General features: G+C 41.4%; 1 protein-coding gene and 1 pseudogene across 5 annotated transcripts in view; one reads left to right on the top strand and one right to left on the bottom strand.

Annotated features, from left to right (window-relative positions):
• Positions 1 to 8414: 8414 nt before the first annotated feature.
• Positions 8415 to 22813, bottom strand: part of FAM47E (family with sequence similarity 47 member E) — a 30874-nt gene continuing 16475 nt past the window's right edge. For 2 of the 5 annotated variants that reach the window (XM_042251523.2, XM_042251525.2), the window contains 4 exons: positions 22072 to 22272; positions 16395 to 16550; positions 11540 to 11617; positions 8683 to 11209 (listed from right to left, as the gene is read on the bottom strand). In XM_042251523.2, coding sequence (XP_042107457.1) covers positions 10787 to 11209; positions 11540 to 11617; positions 16395 to 16550; positions 22072 to 22272 — 858 coding nt within the window. In that variant the 3' untranslated portion in view covers positions 8683 to 10786. Of the gene's footprint in view, positions 11210 to 11539; positions 11618 to 16394; positions 16551 to 22071; positions 22273 to 22813 lie in introns of all 5 variants that reach the window. The other 3 variants (XM_027971104.3, XM_027971105.3, XM_042251524.2) reach the window with 3 other exon arrangements.
• Positions 21337 to 21861, top strand: LOC105615570 (large ribosomal subunit protein eL33-like; annotated as a pseudogene).

Here is a 22813-nt window from a genome sequence, read left to right as displayed (position 1 = left end):
TCTAACTGCCTCCTGGTCCCACCCAACCATGGCACTGTTCATGTACTGGTATCTGATAAAATGTGTCAAAAAGAAAGTTGATGGGTCATCGATACCCAACAGTGGATTTGCTTGATATTTTAAAATCTAGAGGGAGAACAAACTAAAGGAATAAATTTTTCAAGGAAGAATTGTGTACACTGGGCACCTGCCTAGGAGGGGTAGTGAGGGAAGTGGGGCTTTTCCAGCCCTCCTCATCAAAATATGCAGAACCGCCTGCCCTAGGAAGCAGATCCTCCCACAGCACGAGGAAGTCTGCTCAGTGCTATGTGACAGCCCGGGTGGGAGGAGGGTTTGGGGAGCTGCTGGCCTTAGACTATGACATACATACTTAGATATGTATGGAGGAGTTGCTCTGCTGTGTACCTGAAACTATTACAACATTGCTAATTGGCTATACTCCAATAAAATAAAAAGTTGAAAAAAAGAAAGTCCTATGTTTTTGCTCATGCACCAGGAAAAAAATGGGCTAAGTCACAAAGAAATACAACAGACCAAAATCATTTCTTAAATGGCCAAAGTCACCAATAATAAAAAAAATTAAAACAAGATACCAATTTTTGTCTATTATATTGGCAAAGATTTCTGAAAGACAAAACCAATACTGGCAAAAATGTTTTAAAAAAAATCTACAGATTCAACTTGTGAAAGTGGGAAAAGATACAAACTTTCTGAAGGGCAATTTGGGTATACAAAGCCTTAAAAAAAAGCCAGAATAAATAAGGAAATGTGTGTGTGTGTGTGTGTGTGTGTGTGTGTGCATGAACTTTGACAAAACAATTCAATTTAGGGGAATTTTGAGTGAGTAGAGATCAGAGATGGTGCTAAACATCCTATAATGCACCAGCAGCCCCTCAAAACAAAAAATAACCATGTCCAAAACATCAGTTGGGCTGAGGTTGAAAAACTGCCTTATGACATGTGATGCAAGAGAAGGCAGGGAGGAAGTACAATGCCTTTTATAATCTCGTCTTAGAAACCGTACTTTGCCACTTCTGACACATTTTATTCATTAGAAGTAAGCAGGTAGGGACATCTCTGGTGGTTAAGAACCCTCCTTCCAATGCAGGAGACACAGGTTCCATCCCTGGTTGGGGAACTAAGATCCCACAGAATTAAGCCCACAAACCACAACTAGAGAGCCCACATACTGCAACTATTTAGACCACACAGTCAAAAAAAAAAAAAAAAGTAAGCAGCTAAGTACAGCCCACCTTCAAGAAGAGAGCTTAACTCCTCCAAATTTCCTTTGCAGGAAAGAAAATCAAATAATTTGTGGACATAGTGTAAGACCAGCATAGCCTGTCCTTCAGATACAAGTTATATATGTTGATCTCACCTGCAAAACACACTCACCCCCTTTCAGACATACCCACTTTTAGTCCAAGCTGGCAATGGTTATTCCAATCCAGTTCTTCAAAAAACTTTGCAGGTCTCCTATGAATCTTATTCCGTCCACATCATTATTCAAGAGCCAAATCCGCAAATCTCTCTACAATAAGCCCTTCTCAACCTTGAGAGTCTGCTGAAGAACAACATTCTTCAATTTCTTAGATGCTTCATTGTTTGATTAAAACTGTGAGGCACACTAAAAATTTAATTAGAATTTTGTCTGCCTAAATGTCCTCTGAAGCGTCATCTTTGATCTTTATGAGATCTTAACAAGGGATTTGACTTAACATCCTTGGATTTATCTTTAGACCATGTTTTCCTAGCTGTGTCCTTTATGTGTCCTTTTGGATTTAATCTTTGCTACAAATCATTTCTTAATTTAAAGATCACTTGTCATGTGAGAGGCCAGGAGTTTTCAAAACCATGAAGTCCTGATTGCTTTTAACTGTCCTTTTGGCTTAATTTGCATTTTACTATAAGCAGCAAGAGAGCAGGCAATACCTTCAACACTCTGCATAAAAAATTCCTAAGACATCACCATTCATCAGGTGCTATTCTACTTTCCATGTTACTTCAGGTGACAGTGTGGATAAGCCTCCTGCTATTGTGGGGTGCCATTGCCTTCTCCAATTGCATTACAAGGGGCTCCCCAGGTGACTCAGTAGCAGAGTATCCACCTGCCAAGCAGGAGACACAGGTCTGATCCTTGGGTCAGGCAGATCCCCTGGAGAAGGAAATGGCAACCCACTTCATTATTCTTGCCTGGGAAATTCCTTGGACAGAGAAGCCTGGTGGGCTACAGTCCATGGGGTCACAAAGAGTCAGACACAACTTGGTGATTAAACCACCACCGCAGAAAAAGGAGACCAGTTCTCCCAATTTCCAATTGCATTTGCCTCATTTTCTTGCTAGTCTTCACCCACAACCTCCTCAAAGTCTGTGGGGCTTCTGCTAACCATTTCTTCAAAATTCTTCTAGCTTGTACCTATTTCTCAATTCTTTTCCCTTCCACATTTTACATTCTTGTTATAGCATCCTACTTCCAAGGACAAAAATCTATTAGTTATCTGTTGCTGCATAACAAATAATCCCTAAGTTTATCGGTTAAAAACAACAAGCATTAGAGTCATTTTTATGGGTTAGGAATTCAGAAACCTCTTGACTGGGTGATTCTGGCTCAGTATCTCTCGGATGGTTGCAGTCAGGGTGTCAGAAGGGGTTGCAGTTGCATCTGAAGGCTTTAATGGGGCTGGAGGATCACAAGACGGCTATTTGCAAAAGGCTTCATTTCCTTGCCATGCGGGCCTTTCCTCACAACATGGTAGCTAGTTTATCCTAGAGCAAATGACTCAAGGGAGAACAAGGAGAAAGCCACAATGTCTTTTATGATTTAGTCTCAGAAGTGACAATTTATCACTTCTCCCACAATCTATTCCTTAAAATCAAGTCTACACAGCCCACACTCAAGGGAAAAGAAATTAGACAATGTATTTTGAAGAGAGGGTATCAAATAATTTGTGGACCTTTTTTGAAACAGACACAATCCCGCCAAATCAGAGAGTCCTTGGGATTTTTCTATAAAAATCTCATGTCTTAGAGCTGATGAACTGAGAGAAAGAAAAGAAATGATCCTTTAATTTGCTGAATTAAAATACCATTTGTTGCTAAGGCTGATGAAGCCAGGCAATGATTTATGAGCAAGGTTTTACATTTTTTTTTTTTTTTTGTATATGACACTTGATTACTATTGTGCTTTCATCATCAAAATGCATGATCTCGGTCTTCTTTCTTGCCTTTGTATAAAGCCAAAAGACAGACATTGGCTACTTTGACAACCTTAAAGCGGACTCCAGGAATGTCACCAACAGCATGACCTTTGTGACAAAATCCAGCAACCAGAACTTCATCATTTTCCTCAATAAAATTCAAACAACCATCATTGGGTACCAAAGGAGTGTTTTTTGTGTGTGTGTGTGTGTGGTTTTTTTTTTTTTTTTTTTTTGCCATTCATGATTAGCTGAACCCTGGCACACTTCCTGATGGCAGAATTTGGCTGTTTGGTTTCAACCCCTACTTTTTCCAGCACAGTTCCCTTGGCACCACCAAAAGAGTTGGCCTTCAGGGTTGTGCCCAAATGGGCTTTCTTGTACTGTTTATCATGCTACTTCTGGACTTGTTGGTGGCTACAGAGCTTCCTGGCAGTATGAAGACCGTGACACTTACCCGCCCTGCTGGTGCCATGGGCCTGAGCGAAAGAGCTACACTTCTTTATGTATTCTGGGATGCTGAAATTATCTTGTAATAAAGAATTACTAAGAGCCAGAGAAAGACAGAGATCAGGGTTGAAGGAAAGGAGACTGAGAGCAAAGGAGTGAGAGGGAACCTTTAATGTTGTTGGAAATATTCTGTATTTTGATGGTGGTGGTGATGGTCACATGATTTCATATGTTGTTAAATATAGAAGAATTATACAGTTAACACAAATGACTTTTATTATATGTAAACTGTATCTTCATAAAGCAAATTTTTAAAAAAATTTATAATACCATTTGAATTCACAGCTTTGCAAAGTCTCTTATGTGAAGGCAGAGTAATGATGGGAAGCAGTGAGGCCCTAAATGCTAAACTGTGACCATATGGGAATGTTCAGATGGCTTCATGTTCCCTCACCTCCCAACCCTATGAAAATATGTTCCTCGGATCTCCTGTTGCAGGGAGTACAAGTGACTGATGGACCCAGCTGCTACCCCTCAGGATCTTTCACCCTCTCACCAAGGTCGTGCTCTCTTTGGCTGCTCCCAGCCAATGACTGAGCATGCCGACCTACCAAGGCAGGCCTATTTTAGCAAAATGTGAGACGCCTCCTCTTGTCAGTCTTGACTTGAGGTCTTCCCATTGGCCTGGCCAAACCTTTACTTGAATTGTGCCGGGGTCAAAATTCTTCCTACTCAAGTCTTCTTTTTCCTTCCCTCTTTGGACTTCCCTGGTGGCTCAGACGGTAAAGCGTCTGCCTACAATGCGGGAGACCTGGGTTCAATCCCTGGGTCAGGAAGATCTCCTGGAGAAAGAAATGACAACCCACTCCAGTATTCTTGCCTGGAAAATCCCATGGATGGAGGAGCCTGGTGGGCTATACAGTTCATGGGGTCGCAAAGAGTCGGACACGAATGAGCGACACTCACTCACTCACTCACTTCCTTCCACAGGGAACACAGATGCATCAGAATCTAAAGACTCCCTATGTTCTCCTGCTCCCAACCCCAGTAAATCTCTCAAACGTCTAATGCCATTTTGTCATTTGCTCCTTGGTAGATCCCATGGACAAGGCTTTAAGCAAACCCTGGGAGATAGTGAAGGACAGGGAAGCCTGGCATGCTGCAGTCCACGGGGTCGCAAAGAGTCGGACACGATTTGGTGACTGAACAGCAATAAAGACCCAAACGAATGCAGCCTTCCTTGTCAGAAAATTTCTCCCTACTTCCCTCTGTGGTGAGGTTTTTCCCACGTTGCATGAAGACTCCTAAACTGGTTTTTGTGGAAATAACCCAGAAGGAGGTTGGGGTAGACAATTCTTTTTATTCTTCACCCCTAACACCTTCCCCCCACCCCCGGCCACTGACTTGAATCCTACCATCAGTAGGAGACAGTTTATCCCAGCTCACAAAAGCCAATCATTAAATTTTCAAGAATTTAGTGAGCTGGTTGTTAAACACAGTCATCATTAAGACTTAAGGGGACTGCCGTGGTGGTCCAGTGGTTAAGAATCTACCTTGCAATGCAAGGGACTTGGGTTCCATCCCTGGTCAGGGAACTAAGATTCCCACATTGGGCAGAGCAGCTAAGCTCACATGTCATAACTAGGGAGTTCATGGGCCAAGATGAAAGTTCTGCATGATGCAACAGAGATCCCATGTGCTGCAACTAAGACCCGACGCAGCCAAAAATTAAATAAATTTTAAAAACTTAAATACACTTACAATAAAAATAAATTATATTAAAGCCAAATGGAATAAAACACAAAAATTCATTACTTCCTGGCTATTGACCCCTTCTTTGTTAGTATCTGCGCTCCTGAGGTTATTTACATCTATTACACTTGGGAGTTGGAAATAACATATAATGACGTGCTACACACACTACTCTTGATTTTGGAGGCCAGGTTTAGATGTGCTGTTTCAGCTCATTTCTTTAGTAATCTGAGAGGCTGCCAGCTTGGAGGGTGGCCTGAAGTGAGAGGAGGCTTTCAGATGGTCCAGAAATCTCTGCCCTCTGACCCAGAGAAGCCAGAATGCTTGAAGCACCTGTGGCACAGAGAGCTGCTGAATGGAGCTTTGGCATGGCCAGAAAGACAAATCAGAGCTCAGGCTCCCAGGGCTTTGCTGCTGAGCTGTGAGCTCTGTGGCACGTAACCACTCTCCTTTAGAAGAACCAATGTCAGCTTGTTGCTTGGCACTGGCTCATACAGCAGCCTGATCATGAGACCTTAGGTAACCAAGTGACTGGTGCTCATCGTCAACTGGGGGTCATCTGATCCCCTAAGCCATAAAGTCAGCTAACATTTAGTGCGTGCGCACTGTGTGCCAGGCTCTGCTCTAAGCACTTTACTGCTAACATTCCTTTTAATCCCCATCCCAATTCTGGGAGATGGTACTGTTATTATTGCTACCATCCCTATGTTAGACGAGAACACTGAAGCAGAGACGGGATAAGCAATTTGCCCCATAGTCATACAGCTAATAAGGAATGAGCTGGGTTTGAATTGAGGCTCTCCAGCTCCAAAGTCCACAGATTTAATTACCAAATTATCTTGCTTCTCATAATCAGGTGACAGTTTTCTATTTAGGACTGGGTTTGACCAGAAATTGAAGACACGGTGTGCCTACTCCTACCATACTGCCATCTTCCTCAGCCTATATGCCTCACCTGGGGATGTTCTTTAAGTCCGGGGAATGAAACAGACAGCCTCCACAATATGATGGCAGCAGCCACAAGTGGACTGCCTTGATACTCTAGCCCAACTCAAGGGTGGCCCTGAAGAACAGCTGAGAAGAGGAATTTTCGAGCAGACAGAAACGTAAGCGTTTCATCCTGTTGACCAGTTTGTCTGAAAGGAGAAATGGCCTGAGGAGCATGTGTCACCAATTAATGGTCGGCAGCTGATGGCTTAGCTTAGAAGCCAGAGACTTGGAATGATCATGAATGCAGGGCTGGTGACAAGGAGGTTTGGGAGAAGAGGTATACGGGGGATTGCACAGAATGGATCAGAGTATGAGGGGATTTGGTTCTTTGTGAATATGCACCCAAAGTACTCCACTATAGAGGAAGCACTCAATAATCAAGGGAAAAATCTAGCCTCTGCATGCCAGTCCCCTCTTTCTCCAGGAGCACCAATGTTGCCCAGAGATGTCATAAGCAAAGTGGGCATGGAGGCAGAAATTCGGGCTCTGGATGCAATATCTTAAATCCCATTCACTAAGGTTGATCTCGGAGAAGGTGATGGCACCCCACTCCAGTACTCTTGCCTGGAGAATCCCATGGATGGAGGAGCCCGGTAGGCTGCAGTCCAGGGGGTCGCTAAGAGTCGGACATGACTGAGAGACTTCACTTTCACTTTTCACTTTCATGCATTGGAGAAGGAAATGGCAACCCACTCCAGTGTTCTTGCCTGGAGAATCCCAGAGACAGGGGAGCCTGGTGGGCTGCCATCTATGGGGTCGCACGAGTCGGACATGACTGAAGCGACTTAGCAGCAGCAGCAGCAAGGTTGATCTAGCTACAGCTTCTGCAGAATAGTTGTCTGGCAATTAAAACCAAACTTGAGTCCCTGATATAAATTAGGCTTGAATGTAACAAAGCCAAGAACAATGTGTCCAAGGAAATAAGTGAATTCTCTCCAGACCACCCCCAACACCTCCTCCACTCAACACGTGAAAGTCAGAATTATGGGACTGAATGCCAAAATCCTGCCCCAGCTTGCCTAGTACAACTGGATGCCTCCTCCTCTGGGCTTGCAGGCTGAGCAGCTCTCCCTTCGTGGCTCCTATGGGCTATGATGTGGGAATGTATGATGAGCTGAAACATCAAGGGAGTCTGGGAAAAGTGGCCTTGCTAGAAAAGCAACTAATTCTGGAATTGGATTTGCTTTCCTGATTAACAAACTTCTGCCCACACCAACATTCACAGACTTCCTGAATGCTTATTCACCACTGTGGTATCCCACTCAACACTGAAACTCATTTCACAGCAATAGGCTGACACTATGGGCTCACTGCTTCTCTCATGTACTCCATCACCCTAACATGTCTGGACACATAAAGACTCATTTACAGCTACAGGTTATTGAAATGGGACCATGACAGTCCCAGAGGATGAAAGGTCATCCATCAGCCAGAGATTTTGGATTTGAAGACACATACAGTAACTGATAAAACTTTGGGAACCAATATCCTTTTTGCATTTTGGTTTTTTTTGACCACACCACGTGGCTTGCAGGAGATCCCCAACCGGGGATCGAACTCAAGCCCCCTGTATTGGAAGTGTGGAGTCAACCACCATTAGACCACCAGGAACTCCCCAGTATCCTTTTAATAAACTCCTTTTGATTAAATAATCTAGAGAGAAAGATCTAGAAAGATGCATTCCAATAACTAAAGAGTGGTTATTGCAGACTCTACAGAAATTCTTTGTATTTTTTAATGTTCTTTTTGCTAGTCTATATTTCCTAACTTTCCTAACATAAGCATTAACATTTTTAATAAAAATATTTTAAAATTTAATTTTAAAATGTTATTTTGAGTTTCCATTAAACTTTATGATCCATGACCTTATGAGTACACATTTATTATCAAGACTAACATGACAAAAAATGGGGAAAAATTCTCAGTAAGCTGAATTCAAATGAAAGAAGATAATATTGTAAAGAAAGAGTAAAGGAGGTATTCATTGAAAGCAGGGAAAATAATACTCTGGAAAAATGCAAGAAAGTAATTCAGCTTTTTTATTTTTACAAATAGTTGACATAACTATGTAATATTGACATTACTACAAAAGTGTTAGAATACCAAATATGAATACTTATCTCATAGTTGATAAGATAAATAAAATATTGATTAACTGAAGCAGAAGACCATTCTGAAATGTTTACAAGTATTAGTTATAAATTTTATGTATGTTGCCAAGTCAAAGTTGTACATTTGTGGGGGGACATTCATCATAAATTTTGTTTAATGTTTAACAAGAGAGAAATAGCTAAGTAAATGAAAACTGTCTAATCATCTTCCCAAGATTTGTCCATGCTTGAGTGATTTTATAGGACTCTGGTTACCCTCACATTTATATTCTTTCTTCATATATATCTTCTCAAGGAACTAAAAAAAGAAAAAAGATCAGAGAAGCTAAAATTGGCAAATGAAAATTGTACAGTCTGGTCAGAACCACTACCATACCTGAATTCATAATCTCATATTCTACTGTATACCCTTATAGTACTCAACATCTGATGTTGATGACTAGACCATGCTAGATGGTGGACTTTGGAAGGTAGCTGCATATCATCAGAAATGCCTAGATTAATTCACACTCAGCTCAGCTCAGCTCAGCACAGCCTTGTACTGCTCATCTCTGCTATTAAAGGCTTGGACCTCTGTGTAGCTGAGGGAATGAAGCTGTCAGTAATGTACAGAGCAGTTAATCCAGAAGCAAATACTGGAATGTGTAAGTACCTATGCTCACGTAACAAACATATGTGTATATACACAGTGTACATAGAAATTAGGGGAGTGAAAAGAGAATAAATGCTCACATATAAATTTAAACAATGACTAAAGGATTATATATATATAAATTATATTATATATAATAATTATATATAATCATATAATATAATTATATAATAATATAATATATAATATAATTATTTTATAAATTATATATATAATTTACCATAGTAGAATTCCTCCTCTCTTTTAGTTAGAATCTAACTGATAAAATCAAGGATATAAGACATAAGAAAGGGAGAAAATATTCCAGGGTTTTGACATACAGGTGTTCGCATGGGACTCAGCTGTAGCCAGGGGCATCATCTCTCTTCAGTTGATGCAGCTAAAAGAGTAGCCAGTGATTCATGCTTCTTTTTGCCCAAAATTGAATTAAATGTTCATCAACAGAATGGATTAAATGAATAGGGGACAAAGCAAAATGAAAAAACAAATCTCTTGCCACTAAGAATATTCAGAAAAACTATGAGTCATCATAATAACAAGATACCCAATTATAACATATATATGTGTATATATATATATATATGTGTGTATATATATATATATAAATGTATACGTTCTTCCCTGGTGGCTCAGAGGTTAAAGCGTCTGCCTCCAATGCGGGAGACCTGGGTTCGATCCCTGGGTCAGGAAGATCCTCTGAAGAAGGAAATGGAAACCCACTCCAGCATTCTTGCCTGGAGAATCCCCTGGACGGAGCCTGGTAGGCTACAGTCCATGGGGTCGCAAAGAGTCGGACCCGACCCAGCGACTTCACATTCACCTTCACCTTCATATACATACAAACACACTATCTCCTTGGCAAGAATATATATTAATATGTCTGCATGAATATATATATATACACACACACATAATTATATTTAAGCTAAGAATAAGTTTGCATGTATTATATAATCATCTATAAAATTATATAATCGTAAAATATATACACATTTTTACATTATACATATAAATATACTTATGTAGGCTGTATATGCAAATGAGGCAGTTATTAAAAATACATAAATATGTATGAGTACATTACTACATCTAGTAGGCCTATAGTTGATGCTCAGAGCTAAAGGACAGATTTCATTCCTAGTTCTGTAAGAGTCTTTTAGCCCATTGGTCTATGTCACACACTAGACTTTCCCCTCACATTGCCTGATTTAGCTTTGAGTCAGTCTGTATCTGAGCTTGATCAAAATACCTATTTGCCAGTGTGTTGTTGTTTAGTCGCTCAGAGGTGTCTGACTCTTTTGCGACCCCATGACTAGCCCACCAGGCTCCTCTGCCTATGGGATTTCCCAGGCAAGAATATTGGAGGGGGTTGCCATTTCCTTCTCCACCATTTGCCAGTCAGTATAAGTTACTGTTTGTTCTATCACTCTTGGAAAAAAGAAATCCAGTATCCTAGTTCCAGGAAAGACTACCATCTTGGCTGCTCCTAAAGACTCCTCAGGCCGAGTGCACACAGAGGACACGGGACAAACTCAGAACTCATCAGCCATGACTCAGGCCCCAGGCTGGCCTGGCTTCCTGCCGTGGTGACAGGCTGGTCTAGGGACAGAGCTCCAGGCTGCTGGCCCTCCTGCTCAACGGTCTGCTCTACCAGCCTCCCGCCCCACTCTTGTCATCTTCCAGGAGAGTCTCCACATGGGAGGCAGCAAGGGGAAGCTGCACAGGCTCACGGAGAGGGCAACGCAAAGTGAGAAAAAGACAGAAGAGCCTTCAGGGAGGCCCGGGAAGTGACCTTTTGGCCTAGTCTGCATCCTCCCGTACCCTGCATTGTTGTTCAGTTGCTCAGTCTTATCTGACTCTTTGCAGCCCCATGGACTGCAGCACACCAGGCTTGCCTGTCCATCACCATCTCCTGGAGCTTGCTCAAACTCATGTCCATTGCATCGGTGATGCCATCCAACCATCTCATCCTCTTCTCCTCCTGCCCACATGTAGCACAATAGCAGTACTGTGACTCCCAGCTCCAGTTGGTCCTGACCCCAGCATGGCTCCTTGACCTTAGAAGTGGAAGTGAGGGAGATTTAACATTCCTGGAGGCTTCAGTGTTTTAGCAGCAGCCTCTCGCCCTGCACACAGATCCCTTTCATTTGGTCCCATTAAGGCCAAACCCAGGGAAGGTGAGTCAACAGGAAGCAAACAGGCAGAATCAAAAGGGCAAAACAACAAACGCCATCTGTGGGCCCCTGTCTGGGGTAAGCACGCCCTTCCTCCAGGGCTGAGTCCTGGTGTGCGCCTGGAAAAGAAGTATTTCATCAGGGCACTGACCCCTTTCCCATTAGCAATTGTGAGCCCCTTAGCGGGTCTCTCCAAAATGACCCTTTACTCACACTCGGCATCCGGAAGCCCCTGCTCAGGATAAAATCCTTAAAGGCAACAGCTCCCTGAAGGTCTGCAAGTAACTCCTCCTGAAAGAGGGTCCACAGTTTAAAAAACAGTCAGCTGTCAGAAGTTTCATGTCATACTTGTCCTAATTAAAAGCACTGAGCCCTTTATCAAGTACCTCATTTTAAACTACTTCCTTCTCATGTGGGAATATGTGTATAAATAATGTTCAGAAATTGATGACCACAAAGGTTTTCAAAAGATACCCAACTTTCCTTTCCCTGGTCACATTTTATCAATTAGGTTATTATTGACCTAGGATGTCTAGACTCTATTTGAGATTAATAATTGTCATACTGTCATTTATAATGGAGAAGGCAATGGCACCCCACTCCAGTACTCTTGCCTGGAAAATCCCATGGATAGTCATTTATAATGTGCTATGCTGTGCTTAGTCAGTCAGTCATGTCCGACTCTTTGTGACCTCATGGACTGTAGCCCACCAGGCTCCTCTGTTCATGAGGATTCTCCAGGCAAGAATACTGGAGTGTGTTGCCATGCCCTCCTCCAGGGGACCTTCCCAACCCAGGGATCGAACCCACATCTTCTGCACTGCAGGTGGATTCTTTACCGTCTGAGCCACCAAGGAAGCCCATGATTTATAATAAGAAATATGTATTTGGTCTTCTTCCCATTCTTGGCACAGAGCTCCTAAAAGCCTTGAAATTTTTTAAGTGATAAAAGCCACAGAGGTGAGTTTTTCCTTATTTATAACAAGCACCTTTCAGCCACGTCAGAGTTTATCTTAACGAGGTCTTTTTGGAAACCCCCTAGATAGCTACAAGATGGGAGAGGGTTGCCAGGGAAACTAACCATGAAATTAGAGGGTTGGCACTTTCAGCTCCAACCCCAACCTCCTGGGAGGGGAGAAGAGCTGGAATTGAATTAATCAGAAACAGCTGGTGATGTAATCAATTAAAATTGCTCAGTCATGTTTGACTCTTTGTGATCTCATGCACTGTAGCTCAACAGGCTCCTCTGTCCATGGAATTCTCCAGGCAAGAATACTAGAGTGGGTTGCCATGCCCTTCTCCAGGGGATCTTTGCAACCCAGTGACTGAACCTGGCTCTCCTGCATTGGAGGCAGATTCTTTACCGTCTAAGCCACCAGGGAAGCCCAGTATAATGAAGCCTCTGTACAAATCTAAAGAAGGGAATTTGGCAAGCTTTCGTGTTGGTAAGGATGTGAAGGTACCTGGGGAAGGTAAGGGAGCTCTGAGTCCTGCCCACATACCTTGCCCTGTGCATCTCTTCCATCTGGCTGCTTTTGAAAGTACCTCTTTATAATAAACTGGTAATCTTACTAGAGTGTAAATAAACTGTTTTCCTGAGTTCTGTGAGCTGTTCTTGCAGACGATCAAACCCAAGGAGGGGGTCATGGGAACCTTTGATTTACAGCCACTCAGCCAGAAGCATGGGTGACAACCTGGACTTGAGACTGGTATTTGCAGTGGAGGCAGTCTTAGGGTCTGAGCCTTTAAACTGTGGGATCGGATGCTGTCTCCAGGTAGGCAGTGTCAGAATTGAGTACAATCATAGGACCTGGTGTTGGAGAGTCAGAAAACTGCTCGGTGTGGGGAAAAAAAACCTCAGTACATTTACTGACCAGAATTGAGAATGGTAGAGGAAGAAATAGGAGTGTTTCCCTACTCAGTATATATCTGTAAGTTTTAGAATTAACTCCAAAGGGCATGATTAAAAAAAAAAAAAAAAAAGATTTGATCCAGTCCCAAAATCTTCAGGGCATTCATGCATTCATTTGGTCTTTCTTCAATTTATTTGAATTTAAAATCTTGATGTAGAAGTTTTTATCATTGTAATTCAGTTCTTTAAGGCCATTTCACTTTCCAAATGAATTCAATCAAGAATAGTAAAAACTCGTTATTTCCAGCAAGACAGCCATGCCCTCATGGTGACTGGCCCTAACCAGCACACAGCTGCACACATGTCTTGTGAACTGAGGTGCATAGCCAAGTTGCATCACTTAAAGTACACAAGATATTCAGTCTTCAGGTATTATAAAAGTGTGATTTACAAAAATCATTACAGAACAATTCCATTGCTTTGAGTCCTTCCTGTGTCTAAACTGCCTGATAAACAGTCTTTTACTGTAATAGTTCTATAAACCACATTTCCAAAATTTAAGTATTATTTCTTTTTCATGAGCTGACTGTAACTATTATGACAAATGTCTTTACTGGCTTTCACCACTAAGATAAATCTTTTTGTAAAATTATTTAAGTCTTTAAGAATATGTTTCTTGGGACAGTGGTTAAAAACTTCACCTTTCAATGTAGGGGGGTGAGGGTTCAATCCCTGGCCAGGGAGTTAAGATCCCACATGCCTTGGGGCCAAAAAGCCAACAAAGCAATATTGTAAAAAATTCAATAAAGATTTTAAAAATGGTCCACCTCAAAAAAAAAATCTTAAAAAAAGAATATGTTTCTTAAAAGAGAACTTCTAGACACCTTAATCAAAAGTTTCATTACTATTTTTATTTTTGAATATTTAACTCATTGAGGATGTTCAGTTATTTTTGAAAGTGAACTGGAACCGTCTTATGTCATATGTTCAGTCAGTCAGTTCAGTCGCTCAGTCATGTCCAACTCTTTGCGACCCCATGGACTGCAGCATGCCAGGCTTCCCTGTCCGTCCCCAACTCCTAAAACTTAAACTCATGTTCATCAAGTCAGTGATGCCAGCCAACCATCTCATCCTCTGTCGTCCCCTTCTCCTCCTGCCTTCAATCTTTCCCAGCATCAGGGTCTTTTCCAGTGAGTCAGTTCTTTGCATCAGGTGGCCAAAGTATTGGAGTTTCAGCTTCAGCATCAGTCCTTCCAACAAATATTCACGACTGATTTCCTTTAGGATGGACTGGTTGGATCTCCTTGCAGTCCAAGGGACTTTCAAGAGTCTTCTCCAACACCACAGTTCAAAAGCATCAATTCTTTTGCGCTCAGCTTTCTTCACAGTCCAACTCTCACATCTGTACATGACTACCAGAAAAAACATAGCTTTAACTAGATGGATGTTTGCTGGCAAAGTAATGTCTCTGCTTTGTAATACGCCGTCTAGATTGGTCATAGCTTTTCTTCCAAGGAGCAAGCGTCTTTTAATTTCATGGCTTTAGTCACCATCTGCAGTGATTTTGGAGCCCCTCAAAATAAAGTCTGTCACTGTTGCCATTGTTTCCCCATCTATTTGCCATGAAGTGATGGGATCGGATGCCATGATCCTAGTTTTCTGAATGTTGAGTTTTAAGACAGCTTTTTCACTCTCCTCTTTCACTTTCATCTAGAGGCTCTTTAGTTCTTCGCTGTCTGCCATAAGGGTGGTATCATCTGCATATCTGAGGTTATTGATATTTCTCCCAGCAGTCTTGATTCCAGCCTGGGCTTCATCCAGGCCTGGCATTTCGCATGATATACTTGCAGGATGACAATATACACTCTTGATGTACTCCCTTCCCAATTTGGAAACAGTCTATTGTTCCATGTCCAGTTCTAACTGTTGCTTCTTGACCTGCATACAGATTTCTCAGGAGGCAGGTCAGGTGGTCTGATATTCCCATCTCTTGAAGAATTTTCCAGTTTGTTGTGATCCACACAGTCAATAGTTTTGGCGTAGTCAATTAAACAGAAGTAGATGTTTTTCTGGAACTCTCTTGCTTTTTCTATGATCCAGCAGATGTTGGCAATTTGATCTCTGGTTCCTCTGCCCTTTCTAAGTCAGCTTGCACATCTGGAAGTTCTCGGTTCACATACAGTTAAAGCCTGGCTTGGAGAATTTCGAGCATTACTTTTCTAGCATGTCATGTGTTAAACTCACATAAATTTAGATAGGCAGCTCCAAAAACTGTATGACAAGAAACTCTGCCTAATATGATTTATTTTGAAGCTTATACATAAGCATCTTGGCCTCATAAATTCATGCCATGTTTCCCATTTGAAAATAAGAATTTCATACCCAGTTCCAGAAAAGACAAAATACTTTCTGCCTCAGCTTTCCAAGCAAAAGGAGGCAACTGATGAGTGACTTCTGAATGAATGAGTAGCCAAACTTTTATAGCATTTTACGTTTTTGAAATGTTTTCACAATGTTATCTGGGAGAAGTTTTGAATCTGCTGATCCAGAGAAGAGGATCACAAATATTCTCAGCAGGGTCCTGTATAAGCATTGCATCAAAATTTCAGGACTATAGTGAGGATCTTCTTCCATTAGGTACTTGCTCACAAGAGATGGGCAGGCACAAAGCTTATCTACAGTAAAACCAGAACATATCCTTGTTGTGTGTGTTTGTTGCTTTGTAACATCAAACAGTGCTTAACCTTTGTCCCTTTTCTCTCAGAGAGATCCTGCAACTCTGCTGAAGGGCATAAAAGTAGTTTTTTCTTTTTTTAATCCCAATTTTAGCATTCATCCATTGCCGATTAAAAAAAAAAAAAGCCTCACATTTTCACTCAAAGTGAACTCATGACATTATATCCATTCTCAACTGAGATGGTCCTACCAAGTCACACCATCCTTTGAGCAACCAATTTATTCTGGACTCAAGAAAAGGAGGAGGACAATGAGTGGTTGCCCCATCTTTAGAGACATTGTGTCTACCATGAAGCTAGGAGATCTCAAGTCTTGCTTATTACCTATTCCTCATAAAATGACTTGGCTTTCTCATTGTCAAATTCAATATGCAAGTTATAAGACTTTCAGCAGCCTCTGAATTACTCCAGAGACTCTGACTTCAATATGAGGTGGCAGTTGCACTGGGTCAGATGATCAAGTCTCAGCATACACACATACCTGCTTCTGTAGCTCCTTTTTAAAATTCTCATCTTGAGCTTTACGTAAGACCTTGGGGTCAACCAAAGGCTCATCAGCTCTTTGCTTTTTCCACAACTTGGGGTTCAGATACCACGCTCCATATCTCATCTTCACCCACTTTGGTTTATGAGGTTTCTGTATAAATAACAAAATTCCCAATTTCATTAGTTTGTTTGGTTTGTCGTTTCAATAAATCTAAAATTAAACTTGTGAAAATGGTAGCATTTATTTTAATTTATGCTTACTCCATTCCAAGGCATTTTATGAAGTGTCAGTAGGCTTTGATTTTACAAACATGAAAAGTTTACTACTGAGAAAATAATGTGATAGGTAAACATGGCCTTCGATTTAGACAAACCTGGGCTCAAATCCAGCCCTCTCCAACTTAGTAGCTTTGAGACCATGGACAAGTTACTCAAATTCTTCATTTGTAAAATAGAGATAATAGTTATCTACCCCATAGGGTTATTGGGAAGAAAAAATGAAAGAACTATGTAAAATAGCTAAAAATCGAATATTTCAATGAAGGGTAATGACCTTCAACAATACTCAATCAAAATAATGTTATTAGCCTATTACTCCAGCTCTGTGCTCAGCTTTGTAAATGGTACACTACTTTTGATCCAAATGCTATCCAACACCAATCTCTTGTCTTGAAAGAGAGAAAGGGATGGAAGAAGAGATGTCGTCTTTCTTTCTCCCATGACTCAGCGTTGCAACAAAAAGAGAAAATTTCTGGACAAATATAAAGAAAAGAAAGTAGATCTGCCTGGAGCAGACTCTAGGAAAGAGGATTCCCTGGAAATGAGCTTGAAAGATCTGTGGGTTGATGGGAATGTCCTAACATGGGGTTGCAGTGATGGCTGCACAATTCTTTAAATGTGAAATCATTGAATTGTGCACCAAAATGGGTGAATACCTCAAAAATACATGTGTAATGTAAAATGTTGACTATTTCAGCGTTATGAAATAAAGTCTTCATGTTGCAAAAAAAAAAAAAAAAAGAAATGAAACTTTTCTTTCCTACTAACAAGAGAAACAAAGGAAGGGGTTAATAGCCATAGAGACAGCAAACCAGGTCTGTAAAAGTTAAGCAATTGCAGTTTTAACTGTTACTAATCTGTAGAATATGCAACTAGATTTGTCCTTCACAAAGTTAATTCCTTCATCACTTTCTGACTTGATGTGAACTGTATCCTTTATGTAAACTGTATCCTGCATCTGGCATTTTCTCCTCCACACTCTCTTGTAACACTCCCCTGTAGCATTCTTCATTTCAGGAAGAAGGTCACCAGTTGATAACTTTGGAGGGGAACAGACCCAGTTACTGAGCTTCCTGATGCCAGCTGTGGCCCTTTTGAAATTTTTGCAGAAGAAAGAAAAATATAAGACCTTCACTGTTTTCATCCTTATCACCTACCCTGGCTACAAGTCCTGATTCTAAGACCTCTCCCTATTTCCCAGGAAGGAGGGCACGGCTTCTGAGGCACTTGCCTCCCATGTTCCCTCTTTGCTTGGCAAAGAAATAAAGCTACTCTCTTTCCTCCAAAACTCTGTCTCCGTATTTCTTTTTCGTATTGGTGCACAGAGGGCCAGTATTTTGGCAACATCAGGAGTTCATCTGTTAGTTCATAGCCCAGTGCTGTGATGCAATACCCACTCATTGTCTCATCATGAAAGGAGATCTAATGTTTGCACAGGACTAAGAGATATAAAACACAAAGATCCTGCTCCTCCCCCTTCTCAGGCTTCCCTGGTGGCTCACATGGCAAAGAATCTGCCTGCAATGCAGGAGACTCGGGTTCAATCCCTGGGTTAGGAAGATCCCCTGAAGAAGGAATGGGTACCCACTCCAGTATTCTTGCCTGGAAAATTCCATGGACTGAGTCCCTGGGGTCACTCATATCTAAACTATGAAGTGGAATGTATGGGCCATTCTAGAGTCAAGCCAGAAACACCTGCCTGAAGAAGACAGGATGGGACCGAACACACAGGAGGGAAATCCCTTCTCAGAGCTGGATTCAGCATTATGAGTTCCAGTCCAAGCCTCCTGACCACTTTGTTATTTCTAGAGCACCTGTCACATTGCTGCCTCGGTGCCTTTGCATTCACTGTTCCCTCTCCATAATGCTTTTCCCCAAGATATCCACACAGCTCACTCCTTATCCGTTTCAGGTCATCTTTTCAGTTGTGTCTTCCCTGACCACCCAGTTCAAAAACTGTAACCCCCATCACAATACTGCTTGTCTTCCTTCCCTGACTCATTTTTCTTAACAGCAGTTATTACCAGTTGATATGCTAAATATTTTCTTTGTGCCTGTGCTGGGTCTTTGTTGCTGTGAGTGGGATTTCTCTAGTTGCAGTGAGCAGGGGTTACTCTCTACTAGTGGTATGCAGGCTTCTCATTGCAGTGGCATCTCTCGTTCAGAGCATGGACTCTAGGGCATGCTCAAGCTTCAGTAGTTGAGGTTTGTGGGCTCAGTAATTGCAGCTGTAAAGTGTAGACTCAGTAGTTGTGGAGCATGGGCTTAGTTACCCCACGGTATGTGGGATGCTCCAGGATCAGGGATCAAACCCATGTCCTCTCCGTTAGCAGGTGGATTCTTAACCACTGGACCACCAGGAAAGTCCTAACTATTTTTCTGATTGCTTATCTCACCTCTCACCTTCTAAAATGTAAGCATCTGAGACCAGCATCTAAAACAATACTTAGGACACAATCAGTGCTCATTAAACATTTGTTGGATTAAAATTAGGTCTCTTAACTTAGGCATTATTGACATTTTGAGCTGGATAATTCTTTGTTGGGGGGTGGGGGTATTGCAAGAGGTTCAGCAGCATTCCTGGTCTCTACCCACTAGATGTCTGTAGCTCTTTAGTCATTAATTCCTGTCTGACTCTCTGTGACCCCATGGACTGCAGCACACCAGGCTTCCCTGTCCTTCACAGTCTCCCTGAGTTTGCTCAAACTCATGTCCGTTGAGCCAGTGATGCCATCCAATCATTTCATTCTCTATCACTCCTTTCTCCTCTTGCCCTCAATCTTCTGCGGGGAAAAAATTAGAGAAATTAAAGACATAGCAATAGAAACACAGAGAGAAAAGAGAATCAAAACTGAACAGAGCAGCCATAATCTATGAGACAACTTCATGCAACCTAATTTCCATGTGATTGGAGTCCTGGGAGGGGGTTGAAGGAAAAAACATTTGACCATGTAATAGCCAAAATTTCCCCCAATAGTTGAAAACTATAATCTCACAGATCAAAGAGGCTTCGTAAACCCCAAGCATAAAAAGCATGAACTAAATACCATTGTGTATAATAATCATACTACTCAAAATCAGTGACAAAGATAAGAATGACATAAGATTTAAACAACACAACCAAGAAGACAGTGGGGGCATCTTTAAAGTACTGAAAACAAACAAAAAAACTTTTGAATCTAGAATTCTATACCCATAAAAATACCTTTTAAAATGAAGGCAGAATAAGGATAGCTTCAGACCTAGGAAAGCTGGGAGAATTCATTGCCAGCAGATCTGCACTGGCTGAGTGTGACGTGTGTATAAAGTGTTAGTCACTCTGTAGTATCTGGCTATTTGCGACCCCATGGGCTGCAGCCTGCCAGCCTGCCAGGCTCCTCTGTCCAGGAGGATTCTCCAGGCAAGAATATTGGAGTGGGTTGCCATTCCCTTCTCCAGGGGATCTTCCCGAAGCCGGGATTGAACATGGGCCTCCTGCATTGCAGGCAAATTCTTTACAGTCTGAGCCCCAGGGAAACCCAGGTAGAGAGGAGATATCAAAGAAAGACATCAAAGGAAATCCCTTAGGCTGAAGGAAAATGATACCATGTGGAAATCTATTTGAACTTTTGCACAGTGATCCTCCATCTGCCAGTCAAAAGTTCAATTTTGGCAATAACCACCATGCTTTATAAAGCAGCATTTGTGCAATTATTTGTAAGTACACATACTTGAGCAATTTCATTCAGCCCAGATTCAGAACAAGCAGTGGTTCAGGCCCCATGTGCCTGAACCATGTGCCTGAACCATGTGGATATAATTTGCCTGTCCAGGATCATTTTATACTTTACACTTTAGAAAGATGAATGGAAAATGGAAAATTTTAAGTGCTGATATTAGTGACAGAATGTACAGTTTTCATAAATTTTATGCAACAGGGTCAAGGGTGGAAAACATCATGAGTGTAAAACTAGGTCAGCTGATTATGTTTAAATATAAATGGCAAAGTTATTGTGTCAAAAATATTGGAAAAATAGTAACAAGCCTGGAGTAGGGAATGGCAACCCACTCCAGTATTGTTGCCTGGAGAATTCTGTGGACAGAGGAGCCTGGTGGGCTACAGTCCATGAGGTTCGCAAAGAGTCAGACACAACTGAGCAACTGAATAGCACTTAGTATAAAAGACAGAGGGTAATTATTATCTTCACTTGCAGAGAAACAAACTGTATAACCGCCTCACCCCACAACTCCCACACAGGCACTGGAATCTGTTGTCGGACTGGCACAATTTGACTTGTATATATATAGCCGCACTAACACATTGTATAGAAAGGTTCTTAGGGGTTCATAGTACTTCCTTTTGGAACATAGCATGTTTTTTCTACTGTTTCCTTGTTCTGTCTTCACAGGAAACTGGTGCTGGAAAACTGAGCGATTTGTTAATTATCAGGCAAGCATGTGGTCAAGAATGATGGTTTGTGGTCAAAAACACCACCATAAAAATTTAAGAATTCTTTGGACAGGAACAGTGTCTCTAGTCATTGACTGCAAACATTTTACTCTTATAATAGTAAACATACATGTATACTGGAATTTCAACATGTAAAATGCGTAAGTTTCAACATATAAAACAAACCGATTGTTTCAACACATAAAACACATAAAAAGAACTAATGAGTCTCTTTCAGCCATCTTGGACCCTGTGAAGGCCTGCTGAGCACGGGACTTCTGAAACGACAAACATGTCTGGAAGGCTGTGGTCCAAGGCAATTTTTGCTGGCTATAAACGGGGTCTATGGAACCAAAGGGAACACACTGCTCTCCTGAAAATTGAAGGTGTATATGCTCGAGATGAAACTTAATTCTATTTAGGCAAGAGATGTGCTTTTGTGTACAAAGCAAAGAACAACACAGTAACTCCTGGTGGAAAACCTAACAAAACCAGAGTAATCTGGGGAAAGATCACTCGAGCTCATGGAAACAGTGGCATGGTTCGTGCCAAATTCCGAAGCAACCTTCCTGCTAAGGCCATTGGACACAGAATTCATGTGATGTTGTATCCTTCGAGAATTTACTTCTTGAAAATAAATAAAAGTGTGGATTTGTCCTGTTGTGCTTTTGTTAAAAAAAAAAAAAAAAAAAAAACAACTAATGACTCTTCAGATGTCACCAAAAATGCTAAATGGCATGCCTTGTTTGTATAACTGACTTCGTTAGATGTAGTAAATGTTCACTCACTTAACATATGTTTATTTATTAGATTTTTTAACAAATATTAAACATCAAAGAATTTTTCAAGATTTTTACTAAATAGAGGTCAGTGCCTTCTGAAGTACCCAAATTCAAGAACATTTAACATTTTGATATAATTTAATTTTCTTTGACTCTCAGTCTTCTCCCTTTTTCGCAATTACCTGTGGTTTCCGAAGTCTCTGCTCACAGTCTAGCTTCTGGAACAACTGTGGTTCCTGCAGTTTATTTAGCCCACTCATTTTCTTTAGCTGCAGAGGAACCTGGCTGGGTCTCATTGTGTGGAGCACATTATAGCGTGGTTTGCTCTGATAGTTAATGTCAAACTGTCTCAGGATAAACTCCTCATCAATGTTCAGGCTCCCCTGGAAGAATGCCACAGGGCATGAGTCAAGGACAAATGTCGAAATGTTTCTTCTTTCTTTAATCTAAAGGAGGTGTTTGGCCACGACTGGAGAAGAGAGCGGTAGTTTAAAAAAGAGGTGGAAAATGCTTTTGTAGGAGACAAGGATTTGGGGTCTGGAGAGTTTTGTCAGTGTACTGAAACAACTTAGGACCTATAAGAAGCAGGGAGTCCTGAGGGAAATAATGGGGCTGCGGAAAATTCAGTCTGTTTGATCAAAAGCAAACATCTCTTAACACATTATAAGAGTGGCATCTCTAGAGGTATTTTCCAGACACATCTATAAATGTTAGTGTTTGGTCTGCCCACAGCCATTATAAGGTTATAAGGGAAGCTGCCCTGTTTGGGATTCCTACTGAAGCCATGATTTGTGCACAGAACACATCTCCTTCTCCCTCAGCCAAAACTGGGAGGAGCAGAGATGCGCACATTTAGAGCGCCTAATCATCCATAGGGGCTTCCCGGATGGCTGGCTCAGTGGTTAAGTAAAAAAAACACCCGCC

The sequence above is a fragment of the Ovis aries genome, chromosome 6 (assembly GCF_016772045.2).
Source record: "Ovis aries strain OAR_USU_Benz2616 breed Rambouillet chromosome 6, ARS-UI_Ramb_v3.0, whole genome shotgun sequence".
Lineage (NCBI taxonomy): Eukaryota > Metazoa > Chordata > Mammalia > Artiodactyla > Bovidae > Ovis > Ovis aries.
The sequence above is the reverse complement of the archived record's forward strand: the minus strand, read 5'-3'. Positions and strand labels throughout refer to the sequence as shown.